The 11,818-nt window shown below is 58.5% G+C and overlaps 1 protein-coding gene across 1 annotated transcript in view; it reads right to left on the bottom strand.

Annotated features, from left to right (window-relative positions):
• Gabrd (gamma-aminobutyric acid type A receptor delta subunit) overlaps positions 1-4,790 on the bottom strand; it is a 9,132-nt gene extending 4,342 nt beyond the window's left edge. The window contains exons 1-4 of the mRNA XM_004639593.3: positions 4,628-4,790; positions 769-881; positions 532-599; positions 237-457 (exon numbers count right to left, since the gene is read on the bottom strand). Coding sequence (XP_004639650.3) covers positions 237-457; positions 532-599; positions 769-881; positions 4,628-4,704 — 479 coding nt within the window. The 5' untranslated portion in view covers positions 4,705-4,790. The remainder of the gene's footprint in view (positions 1-236; positions 458-531; positions 600-768; positions 882-4,627) is intronic.
• Between the last annotated feature and the right edge of the window lie 7,028 nt (positions 4,791-11,818).

The following is an 11,818-nucleotide window of genomic DNA, read 5'->3' as shown; positions in this document are numbered from 1 at the left end:
AAAAAAAAATAAACTTAAAAAAAAAAAAGAAAAGGAAAAGGAAAAAACAATATAAAAGCAGAGTGAGGACACAGCTCAGCTCCCAGGCCCGGGGTGTCCCCAGCACCACAAATAAACAAAAGTCAAGAACCTCAAATAAGACCCAAACTTTCTCTGACAAAGGCACAAAAAGGTGCCCCATTGGCCCCAAAGCCTATCTGGTGGCTTCCTGTGGGCAGCCGCCCCGCTGGGCTCACCGGATGCTGTACAGGATGACGCCATCGGGCTGCAGCCGGATCAGCTTGTTCTCCACCGTCACGTCGTGGAACCAGGCAGACTTGGCGTTCACGATGAATGTGTCAGGGAGCCACAGCTTGTCCACAAAGCGGCTGTCCAGGCCCAGGGTCTCGTTGGTGTGGTTGTAGGAAAGCCTGCTGTCCCTCCAGCTCTGGTGCAGGAACACGGTCATCGTGTACTCCTGCAGGGGGACAGGAGTCAGCGCTCCTCCCCACAGGGTGCACGGCACAGCGTGGGGCTGCATGCGGCACGTACCATGTTTGCCTCTGAGATGTGGTCGATGCTCGCCACCTCCAGAGCAAGCGCCACGTTCACAGGGGGCCCTGTGGGAAGGAGTAGGGCTGGAGAGTTGAGGCTGGAGGGTGGGGGACCCAGCCCAGCAACCGCAGCCGGCCCAGCAACTGTGCAGGGAGCCTGGCGTCACTGCCCGCTTGCTAGCCAGGCCTGGGATGCCTCCGGCAGCCCAGAGCCCGGCATGCCCGCCCACCTTACCTCCAATGCCCGGCCGGAAGTTGCGGGCATAGCCCTCCATCAGGCCGTCCAGGTTAGGCAGCCAGGATATCTCCAGGTTGGAGCCCACGTAGTCCCCAATGTCATTCATTGCTCTGGGGATGCAAAGCCAAGGAGGTGTGGATTGGCTGGGCATAGGGGCTGAGCCTGGGGCCCAGGGACACCCCAGATTCCTCAATCTTTCTGCTCAGGCTGTTGCCCCTCCTGCCCAGGAGGCCACCCCATGGCCTCCGTGTGGCTGAACCCCAGGCTCACGGGCAGCTCTCTCCTCCACCAGCTCAGGAGGTTGACCTGAGTCTCCACAGGGTTCTCCCCAAAGAGCAGCCAGGGCACCCTGACAAGGACACAGGCCTTGTGTCAGTGTCTGAAGGTGGAGGTCCCCAGCAAGGGCCCCAAGAGGGGGACTGTGCCCAGGGTGTCCTCCCGGAGCTCAGAGGGGGCAGTGGTGATGTTCACTCAGGAGCATGCTCTTGGAATCCTCTGTCCCTGCTCTAGTGGCTTGGGGTGACTTCAGATGTGACCCGCAGGCCGTCTTGGGCGCGGAGCCTGGCTTGAGCCCTCAGGGAGAGCAGGGAGCAGTTGCGGCGCATCAGCCCTCGGGCACAATGCGCACAGGAAGGAGGGCTGCCTGGGCTCTTTTCTGGCTGTCTGTTTCCTTGGGGTTGGTGGCCGGCTCAGGGCCCAAGTCCACTTCTGTCCTTGACCCAGTCCCTGCCACACCAGCAGCAGCCCGCTCCATCTCTCCAGCTGAGGAGGGGCGGGGGCAGCTGGACAGGACTCTGCTCTCCCTGCCTCTGGCCCCTGGAACATTACTCTGGGGGGAACCCTGAGGGCCCTCAGGCTGCTGGGTTTGAGGGGTGTCTAGCCCCTCCACCCACCAATGCACCTTCCCCTGCTTCATCTAATTGTCCTTTGAGGATGTCTTCGAACTGAAAGTTCCTTAGCTAAGGAAATTCTGCGCATCTCTGGTCCCTCTGCATACCACCCTGGTGGGCAGGGCAAGGTGTCATGTCTGCTGGCCACTCGGCTCCCCGGGATGGGACTGTGGGATGGGAAGGTGTGAAGCTTAGGAAAGCTAATCGCCCCAACAGCCAGATGTACAGGGATTTCAGTTCAGCTTTATTTTTGGCCCAGCCCAGCTGCCACTGTGGGGCTGGACTGAGGCCAGCAGGAGGCACCATGCCCTGCCCATCTCAGGCCAGTGACACACGCCTGTCCTTCGCTCTGCTCAGGCCCAGGCATGGGGGCTGGAGGCCAAAGGGGGGCCCAGCTGCCCTGATGCTCACCTGCCTTTTTGTTTTGTTTTTAATACTTCTGCTTCTCTGTCTCAGTCTGTGGATTTTAATTTGTGCATTTTACTCAGACAGCAAAGGAGACCTTGCTGTGTTTCCCAGGCTGGTCTCAAACTCCTGGGCTCACCCAGTCCCCCAGCCTCAGCCCGTGAAGAGCTGGGACGACAGGCATGTCACACGGTACCTGGCCAAGTTCACCCTGAGGGGCAGAGTGATGGCCTTTGCCATCTCCTGGGATGAGAAGAGCCCCCCATCACTGCTCCCCGAGGAGGTGGGCTGCCCCCTTTTCCAGCTATGTACAGATGTGAAGGGCCAGGGAACAGAGGAGGGCACTGAACACTGGACGCTGAGGTCAGGACACACAGGACAAGTGAGGGGAATGCTGCACTCCGGGAGTGGCCTGAGGCAGGAGCGTCTCCACCCTGCCTCGTAATCAGGGTGGGATGGGTGTCCTTTGGGTAGATGGACACAGAGGCTCAGAGACGCACAGCAGGCTTCAGGTCTACTCTGGAGACCAGGAATTGAGACTGGCATGGTAGAGCCTGCATGGGGAACACATCAGTGACCGCTCTGGTCCTGGGGCTCCTGCGCCTCCTGGCCCCACGAGAAGCAAAGCCTCCCGGCACTGGCTCTGTTCCGGGAAGAGGGAGGAGGCGCAGCTTAGCAAGGGAGCGGGTGCCTCCCCCTCCAGTGCTGCGCACACAAAGCCCACGGATCCGACAGCTCTGCTTTTAGCGAGCAGGAGCCTCACTAGCATCCTGGTTACCAAGGCGAGGAACAGCGCCACAGCCACCGCACCAGAGCTCCAGGGGAGGAGGTGCCAGGAGCTTAGGCGCGACTCCCACAAGGCTCATGGGCCAGCTCCGAGCCTGAGGGCCTGACCCAAAGAGCCAGCTCAGCACACTCCTCTGCACCCACCCAGCACTCCCCTGGGGAAACGCCATGGCTTGGGCTGAGGACCACTTTTGGCACCACAAGGGCAGGACCCTGAGGCAGAGTGGGGCCAGCAGGGGCATGGGAGCTGATGGAGAGGAGGCCCATCCAGACAGTACCATGCCAGGCTGAAGGTCGTCACAGGGCTGAGCAGGCAGCTGCATCCCAGCACCTTCCCACCTCTGGGACAGACTTCATCCCTGTCCCACACTGCCACTGCCAGACCAAAGCCAAGAGCAGAAAGTTTGGGCAGATTCGGCTAAAGTACAGCCTTTACAATGTGGAGTTTTGATGACAATTCTCTGTTGGCAGAGGAAGTGGAAGCCGGGCAGGACAGTGGCATCCACCACCACCCCAGGATAGGAAGGAGGACAAGGCCTGGGCTTGCAAAAAGCTGGGGAGATGTTCCATCCCCATCAGCCAACATTCTGTGCCACACACCAGTTAGGACATGCAAGCTTCCACATTTTAGAAAAAGATATACACTGCGCACTTAGATTTGGAGGGGAGGGGTCCTAAAGAATTTCCCAGCAGGAAATCTATATATAAGCCCTGTGCATAAGATAAATGAACACAAAATTAGCCTCATGGCACTGCAGGAGAGATTTGCCGCCAAGTGAGTCTTGGTGTCAAACTTGGGCTAGCACTTCAGGGTCTCAGGGCCACCTGGATGTCAGACTGCTGGCTAAGTAACTCCAGGTCTGGGCCAGCAGCCCCCACCTACAGCATAGCCCTTTTGCGCTCTGCCTGACACTTAGCTGAAACCCATGAAATCAGAGTGCGAGAGGAGAGAGAGACCGTAGGGACCCACAGGGCGCCCCCAGGAAGAGGGCTGCTCAAGGTCAGGACTGACTCTCCAGCCCCAGGGCAACATGTGGCTCTGGGCCAGCCCCCGCCACACCACCACCAACAGGGAGACCCTGGCCCTGGGCCCCCTGACCAGCAACAACCAGGATGCAGACTGACACTCGCCATTTCTGGCTCTTCATGGTCTCCAATGTCCACCAGGTTGGACCTGTGGTCCAGATGATGGGGACCTGGATCTGCTGCCTCTGCAGCCTCTGCACCAAGATAATTTCTGAAAAGTCTCTCTCAGGGCCCTCTCACCCCTTTGGGGCAGGAGCCCTGGCTCAGGTTTGGGACCCAGAATGTCCTGGGGACACAGAGCACACTTCAGAGGGCAGCGGAAGAAATGAGCCCGGGCCTGCTGGCCGGCAGGGAGAGGGCTTTCTCTCAGCTGTCCTTCTCTCCCCAGTGAGCAGAACTAGTCCCGCTGCGGGGGCACCTGGCTGCCACCCACCTGCGCCAGGAGTTGGCCCGGCATGGAAAGCGCGCCCGGGCCCAGCGACGACGACTCCGCCTGGACTCGGGAGGCGGCCCGGGCCGGCTGATGTGGGCAGTCAGCCCTGGGGTCTGCACCCCGACCCCCCGCCCCACACTCCGGCCTTGCTGGCCCGGAGGTCGCGGAGCAGCGCCGGACCCGGGCTCCGGAGAGCGGACAGCGCGGGCATCGCGAGGGCAGCAGACTCCGGGGTCGGCACGGGTGGGCCTGAATGCGGGTCCCGCCACCTCCACCCGCGCGGCCGCATCTCGGCCACCCCCACCGCCGGGCTCACCTGGCGCCGCGGGGTGGCTGCGCGCACAGCAGCAGCAGCAGCAGCAGCGGGGCCAGCAGCCCGACCAGCGCGCCCATGGCCTGGGGCTCCGCGCGGGACCGGACCGGCGGGACTAGCGGCGCCGCCTCGCGCAGCAAAGTTGCTTCACCCGCGACCGCGCGGCTCCAGCGGACCGGAGGGAGCCGGAGCCGCGGAAGGGGGACGGGCCTGCGTAAGCCCCGCCCATGGACACGCCCCGGACCGGCCCCAGCCATACAGCGCGCGAGGCCGCCGCCGCCCCGCCCACGAAAAGTCCCGCCCATGCCCGCCCGCAACCCCTCCCTCCCCACCTCGGACCCCAAACCTCGGACCTAACCAGGCAGGCAGCCAGCTGGGAACAGCAGGTGCCCCACAGACACCAGAGGCAGCGCGCAGCGAGACAGGAGGTGGAGCTGGGGTCCCGGCCCCAGCTTGCGGGTCTGGCTGGTCTGGCCGCCTGACCGGGAGAGAGCCCGGGACTCTGGAGTTATCCTCAGTGCTTGCTTGATTGCTTGCTTGATTGCGGGCGCACACCCACACCCACACCCACCCCTCCACCCACCCCCACACCCACCCACCCACGCACACGCAGCCGACTAGCGGGGCAGCACTGTGCACTGGGGGCCCTGGATGAAGCAGACAGCGGGAAAGGGGGCTTCAGGGCCCACCACCTGCAGTGACAGCCCTGCCGTGCCAGGTTCAGGCCCCCCAGCACTGTCCGCAGGGCTGAAAAGGTAGAGGCCCCTCTCTTATCTTCTGTGAATTCCTTTGAACTTCTGTAAAGTTTTGCACTTTCCCTCAGAAAGCCATTGTTCAGTCTCCTGTCACTCCCACAGCAAACTTCCTGTGGAAACACTTAAATGGGGACAAGCTGTCATCAGAGGGCCAAGACCCTTGGGTGGCCAGCCCCTGGACAGCACAGGGGAGGGAGGGGTGTGGACAGCGAATACCGCAGGGCGCCCACCTAGATCCCAGCAGGAGTGGCAGGGCAGGACTTGGTCAGCCGGGACACCAGGCCTTGAGGAAGCTTCCCGGGTGGCAGCCTAAGCCCCTGCACCTCCCCTGGGTCCCCCCAGATTGGGTGCTTTGGATGCAGAGCACTGATGGCCCCGTGTGCCTGTGGACCCTGAGTCTGCAGGCTCACAGTTGCCAAAGGCCATCACAGCCCCTCTGCTCAGAGCCCCTTTACGCTCCAGGATGGCCCCGGTGCTGGGCACGCGGGCCTTTCAGCCCTGAGCAGGAAGAGCCCTGCCATGTTCCGTGGCATGGGCTCAGCTCTTTTTCACTGAGTCCTGCAGACAACAGGGTTTTCAAAACTATGCATGAGAAGTGGGTAAAGAAATCACCAGCAGGCCCACAGGCCTCACTGTTCCCTGGTCCACAGAGCTCCACAGCAGAGCCCCCCACCAAATGCCTGCTCCCCAGCATTTGCCAGTCCTCACGCGAACCATTTGATTTCTCCTGAAATCTACACATTTCTTTCCAGCTCTGTATTGTCCCTTATTGGTGTTCAAGAAGGGCAATTTGCCAGGCGTGGTGGTGCACGCCTGTACTGCCAGCACTCAAGAGGCTGAGGCAGGCAGACTGCTGTGCGCTCACAGCCAGCCTGAATTGCATAGCAAGACGCTGTCTCAAAAAGATTTTAAAAAGGGAGGTTTTCATGATTTCTTCTTCAAGGTTTTTGATAATATGTGACCAGGCGATCATCGCTCCATCCTCACCTCCAGCTCCACTCCAGGAAGCTCCAGTGACCTCAGAACCAGGAAGGCCACCAGGGATGGTCCCCACAGCCCTGTGATCAGAAGTAACATGAAACTCTTTAACAGAGCCTGGGACTAGGCGTGGTGGTGCACACCTGCAATCCTTGCACCCTGGAAGGCTGAGGCAGGGTTGCAGGCTTGAGCCCAGCCTTGGAAACTTAGCACCTGGCGGAGGTCTATCTCAATACAAGGAAGGACTGGGGCTGCCCCTCCGTGTGAGAGCCCTGGGTTCAATCCCAAGTTCTGAGCCAGGGGAGGGAGGGAGAAAGGCAGAGAGGGTGAGAGATCTTGTGTTGTACAATGACGTAGGCCTTGAGAGGATGAGGCGGAAGGATATGGAAGGATGCGAAGTTCAAGGCCACCCCGGGCCACTTAGCAAGGTGCTGGCTCAAAATGAGAAAAGGGGTGGGGGACCTGGGATATAGCTGGCTGGTAGAGCCCTGGGCTCAGTCCCCAGCACACACACACACACACACACACACACACACACACACACACACACATTCTCGGCTGCTGTCATTACGCTCAGCAGCCAAGCTTGCAGAGCTGGCTGCCTCCTCTCTGGAAAATGCTTTGCTTAGTGTTTTTCCCGTGTTCACTCCGTTACCCCTTGTGGGAGAATCTCCCCGCCACCGTCCCCCCCCACCCTCTGTGTGTGGCTCTGGAGAAACCAAGACCCACGCCAAGGCTGTGTCAAAGGTGGACTGTCCTACATGCCTCCCCAGCCACCAGAGCGGTCTCCTCCCCACCTGGGCAGCAGCAGGGGTACAGAGTGGAGCTCTGCTATTAGGCCACAGGAGGGACAGAGGAAAGGAAGCCTGGACCTCCAGCCTCGGCATTCAACCCACCATTCATTCTCCTGAAGTCCCCTGCTGCACGCATGACCTGTACAATTCCGCCTCCTCCACCAGAGCCTGTAGCGGCTGCATGGCCGAGGCTGCTGACTCTTCTGCCTGCGGCAGGAGGAGGCCTTATGCTCGGGCCAGATGGCACTGAGCAGGACACCCTTGCTCTCTGGTCAGGAGGTGTGAAACCCCTGCCTCCTGCCTCAGCACGGTAGCCTATGCCTGACTCCTCTGAAGGCAGCAACACCAGCAAGCTCAGAGCTGTGGCCTGTGGTGGCTGGGGGCTCAGGTGGCTGCCCGTGGCCCCGGGACCGTTTTCCTCTTGTAGCGCCCTTTGCTGGACACTCACGGCACAGGGAAAGCCTGAGCTCAGAGCTGGCCGGAAGCCACACGGTGGCTCCGCACAGCAGGCCGGGCTGCAAGTGGGGTGAGTCACACGGCCCGCGAGAGGAAATGGCACCAGCTAAATTTAACATTCCTGCCTGAAGCACTCGGAGGTGGCTTTGTTATTTTCCTGGGAAAATGGATCAAATCGGGAAAATGGCAGTGATACAGAGAAGGGTTTGCGGAGCTCGGGGCGTAATTATTAATCCTGTGATTTTCCGATGGAGCCCATTCATCCGGATAGCGGAGGAAACTTGGCAGAAAGAATCAAGCGCAAAATCCTAGAGCAACCCAAGCTCCGCAGTCTACTTTTACTTTATTTGGTTTATTTTATTTTATTTTTGCGGTGCTGGGGATGCAACCCAGGTCCTTGTGGGCAGGAGGACTCTGCCACCGAGCTGTGGCCCTGCCCCAGCCCTCCTCAGGCAGGGACAGTGTCCAGGCGGGAGATGGTGTGGCTGTTTCAGTCACCAAGGCCCCAAGAGCCAAGGAATGACCAGACATGGACCTTGGCCTTTTTTCTGTGATTGAGACAGAGAGAGAGACCGCCAAGCAGGATTATTCCTGTTTAATGTACAGTCAGAAATCTTTTCTCACATCTCATGCTTTTTTTTTGGCAGAACCAGGGATTGAACTCAGACCCTTGCACTTGCTAGGGAAGTGCTTATTCCACTGAGCCATTTCCTCGGCCCCAAATGAAATAAGGATTTTTTATTTTATTTTATTTTTTTATTTTTTTATTTTTTGCTCCAAATGCCTCCAGGACAGGTTTGGCTGGCTTGAGCTGTGGGGATTGAACCACAGCAACCTGAGCCTGACTGCTTTGTTGAAGCAGCCACTTAAAGAGCTGAGCTACAGGGCAGGCCCCCTCATGCTTTTAAAGTGGTGTTTTGGATGCTTTCACATGATAGAAAATGTTAAACACAAATTAACGTTTCTAACAAAAATACTGTCAGTCAAGTGGAAAAGCATTCATTGTTAGACAGCAGCGGGGCTGCGTTGTTTACATGAAATCTCAAATGGGCTCTGGAGAGACAAGGAGCAGTGGGCCAGACCTGGCCCGTCCGGGCCGCCCCTCGGCCTCTCCAGGATGCTGGAGAGGTGAAGGAGGCGGTGGATTGCACACGTGATGGCGGAACAGCCTCACTAACTTGCCCCAGATTAGCACTCGCTTCACAGCCCTTTACCTGCTGGTAGCCCTGCCGCGTGCCATCCTGCCCTTGCTCAGATGTGGGGTGAGAGTGAGAGATAAGCGCTCTCCTCCGACCCACTGCGCCCTGCGGGCTCAGGGTGAGGGTGGACTGGTGGGTGTGGGGTGGGGGCCCCTCAGCCCGGGCGGTCACTGGTGAGGTGCTTGAGCGGAGACTCCATGGGGATCCCCCCACCCTTCTGGAGAGAAAGCTACCACCAAGACCCAGGCAGCATTCCGGGAGGAGACAGACAGTGCAGAGGCCCTGGGCCCACGTCCACTGTGAGCCGAGTGGGGGGACACCAGGCAGAGCAGGCCGAGTATTAGTCGAGGCCAGCAGCCTGGGTGGCAAAGCCCACCGGGTCCTGGCCTAGGTTTTACATTGCTTTTTCAGCTTTATTGAGATAAAATCGACCCATAATAAAGTCACGACCTTTAGCTATGCCGTTTGCATAGTTCTGAGCTGTGCGCAGGGTGTAGAGCCACAGGTAACGCGGCGGTCAGGCGCTGTCAGCCTCCTTCCGGCCTGGACTGGGTGGCTGCGACTGCCCGCCTTGGCGCTGGCTCTGCCTCTGCTGAAGGAGCAGCACAGTGTGCACCTGGAGCAGGCGGCCTCCAGAGGGGCTCCTGGGGCTCCTGCTGCCCTGCCACCCACAAGGTCACGAGGCTGCTCCCCGAGAGCTGTGGCTTCCGGGCTGCCAGAACCCTCTCCTGCCGCTCCTCCCGTGAGCAGCACCACCTTGGCCAGCAGCCTGGCCCAGCGGCCCGGAAGGAAGCACGGCATCCACCCGCGTGAGGGCGGAAGCGGGCAGTGGCTGCTGGCCGTGACCCTGCCTGCAGAGTTACACTGCGACTGCGGCGGGGCCTCGTCCACGGCTCTCTGTGCAGCAGCTTGCTCTTGCCAGAGCCCGTGGGCCTTTGCTCGCTCAGCAGAACACGCAGGTTGCCCGGTGCCACGAGTCCCATGCCCATTTTTCCCTCCAAGCTGTGTCCCTGTCTGAGTGACCTCCATGTGTCAAGTGTCCGCCGCTGTGGTCACTGGGCTACGTCCAATTCTGACTGTAATGAGCAGAGCTGCTTCAAAATTCAACAGCAAACCTTCGGGCGAACATATGTTTTCCTTTCATTTGGACAAAGCTGTAGGTGTGGGACTGCCGGACCTCAGGAGGACACGCGCTTCACTTTGTAAGAACGAACCCATCTGCTCTGCAGTCTGCCCTCCTGCAGCCCTCCTTCCACAGCCACACGACTGCAGCCACGCCAACCACGGAAGCCCACTTTGGGTGCTCTGTGGCAGGGTGGAAGAGTCTCTCACTTTCCTTTTTCTTTTTCTCCTCTCCTCTTCCCTCCTCCCTTTCCTCCTCCTCTTTCTTTTCCTTTTTCTCTTTGGATTCAGTTTTTAGAGACAAGGTCTCACTATAAAATGTTATCAAAACATATGGTGAATTTTAATTTTATTTGTTTATTTTTTAAATTTTTTTTTATTTATTTGTGTGTGTGTGTGTGTGTGTGTGTGTGTGTGTGTGGCCAGCTCAGCCCACCAGGGGGCGGGGCTGGCTGGCATGTGGTGCTGGGGGATTGAACCGGGGTCCCTGGGCTTTGCTAAGCTTGTTCTATGTAGGTGCTTTAGACCACTGAGCCATCTCACCAGCCCTATGGTGAATTTTAAATTAAAAAAAATTATCACAGAAAAGACACACTGCCACTAATTCCCCACAAAACGCTGGCCCTCACCTTGAAATCGCTCATCCCATTGCTCTTGCCACTTTTCAGAGCAGCTCTGGAGCCCTCTTCTGTCCTCAAGGGGTGTGATCAAAAATGCAGTGAAGGCTGCTGCCGAACGCCACCCAACAAAAAAGCAGCTCATAGTCCGCCACACTGCAGCTGGGTGTGGAAGCACACACCTGGAACCCCAGCACTGAGGAGGTGGGGGACTGCCACGAGCTCGGCGTGGCCTGGGCTACGCGGTGACACTGACCAGATGGCAACGCCGTCCGCTTCTGGCTCCAAGACAAAGGTAAGTGCTTTGAATGACTCTGCACCTGGCGGCAGCCTCGACACTGCGACGGAAGGCAGGACACTTCTAGAACTACTCCAGAAAGAGCCGGCAACGACGGAATGCAGGTTGAAAGTGACGGAGAGTATGTAGGGGGATTCGTGGTAGTGTTCTCACTGTAAAAAATTGTTTAAAATGTAAACACTCACCATATTTTTCTATCGAATGTGGCACGTAGCCAGACTGCCCTTGAAGTCAAGATCTTCCTGCTTCAGCCGCCTGAGTGCTGAGATTACAGCCCTGCATCACCACCGGCTGAGCAGGGACTTGCTTTTCTCTTTTTCTTTTCTTTTTCCTTCAGTGCTGAGGAGTGAGCCCAAGTCCTTCCCACTGAGCTAAATCTCCAGCCCCTTTTTACTTCAAGAAAGGGCCGAAGTTGCCCAGGCGGGACTGAACTCGTCTCCTCCTGCTCTGTGCGGGTCAGCGGCGGCCACAAGCTGCTGCGCGCCTGGCTGTGTGCACGTGCCTGCTTCCTCCTTGGCTGGCACATCCATTCAAGGTTTTGCTGATTTTAGAGAGGCGACTGTTGCCCTTCTCCTAGTAGCTTCTAGGGGCAAGCAGGCCACAGCTGCTGGCCAGAGCTTCAGTGCTGTCCAAAGGAAGATGAGAGCAGCTGGCCACGCAGGCTGCTGGACACGTGAAATGTGGCCCGTGTGACCAAGCAGTGGGATTTCATCTTCTCTATTTTTGGGGTACCAAGAGTCAAACTCAAGACCTCACACTTCCCAGACAGGCGCTTGGCCACTGAGCTGTATCCCTGGCCAGAAAAGGAGCTTAGCTCTTTACTTGTCTAAAGCGTATTGTGATAAAACACACACGTTTACCACGTTAGACGCAGTGTACGGTTCGGCGCCCTCAACACAGCCTCATTGCTGTGAGGCCAGCTCCAAGGCTTCCCCATCGCTCGGGCTTTGGGTCTGTCTCCACAGAGGCACTGTT

The sequence above is a fragment of the Octodon degus genome, unplaced genomic scaffold, assembly GCF_000260255.1.
Source record: "Octodon degus isolate 3935 unplaced genomic scaffold, OctDeg1.0 scaffold00113, whole genome shotgun sequence".
Classification (NCBI taxonomy): domain Eukaryota; kingdom Metazoa; phylum Chordata; class Mammalia; order Rodentia; family Octodontidae; genus Octodon; species Octodon degus.
This window is presented reverse-complemented; position numbering and strand designations above follow the sequence as displayed.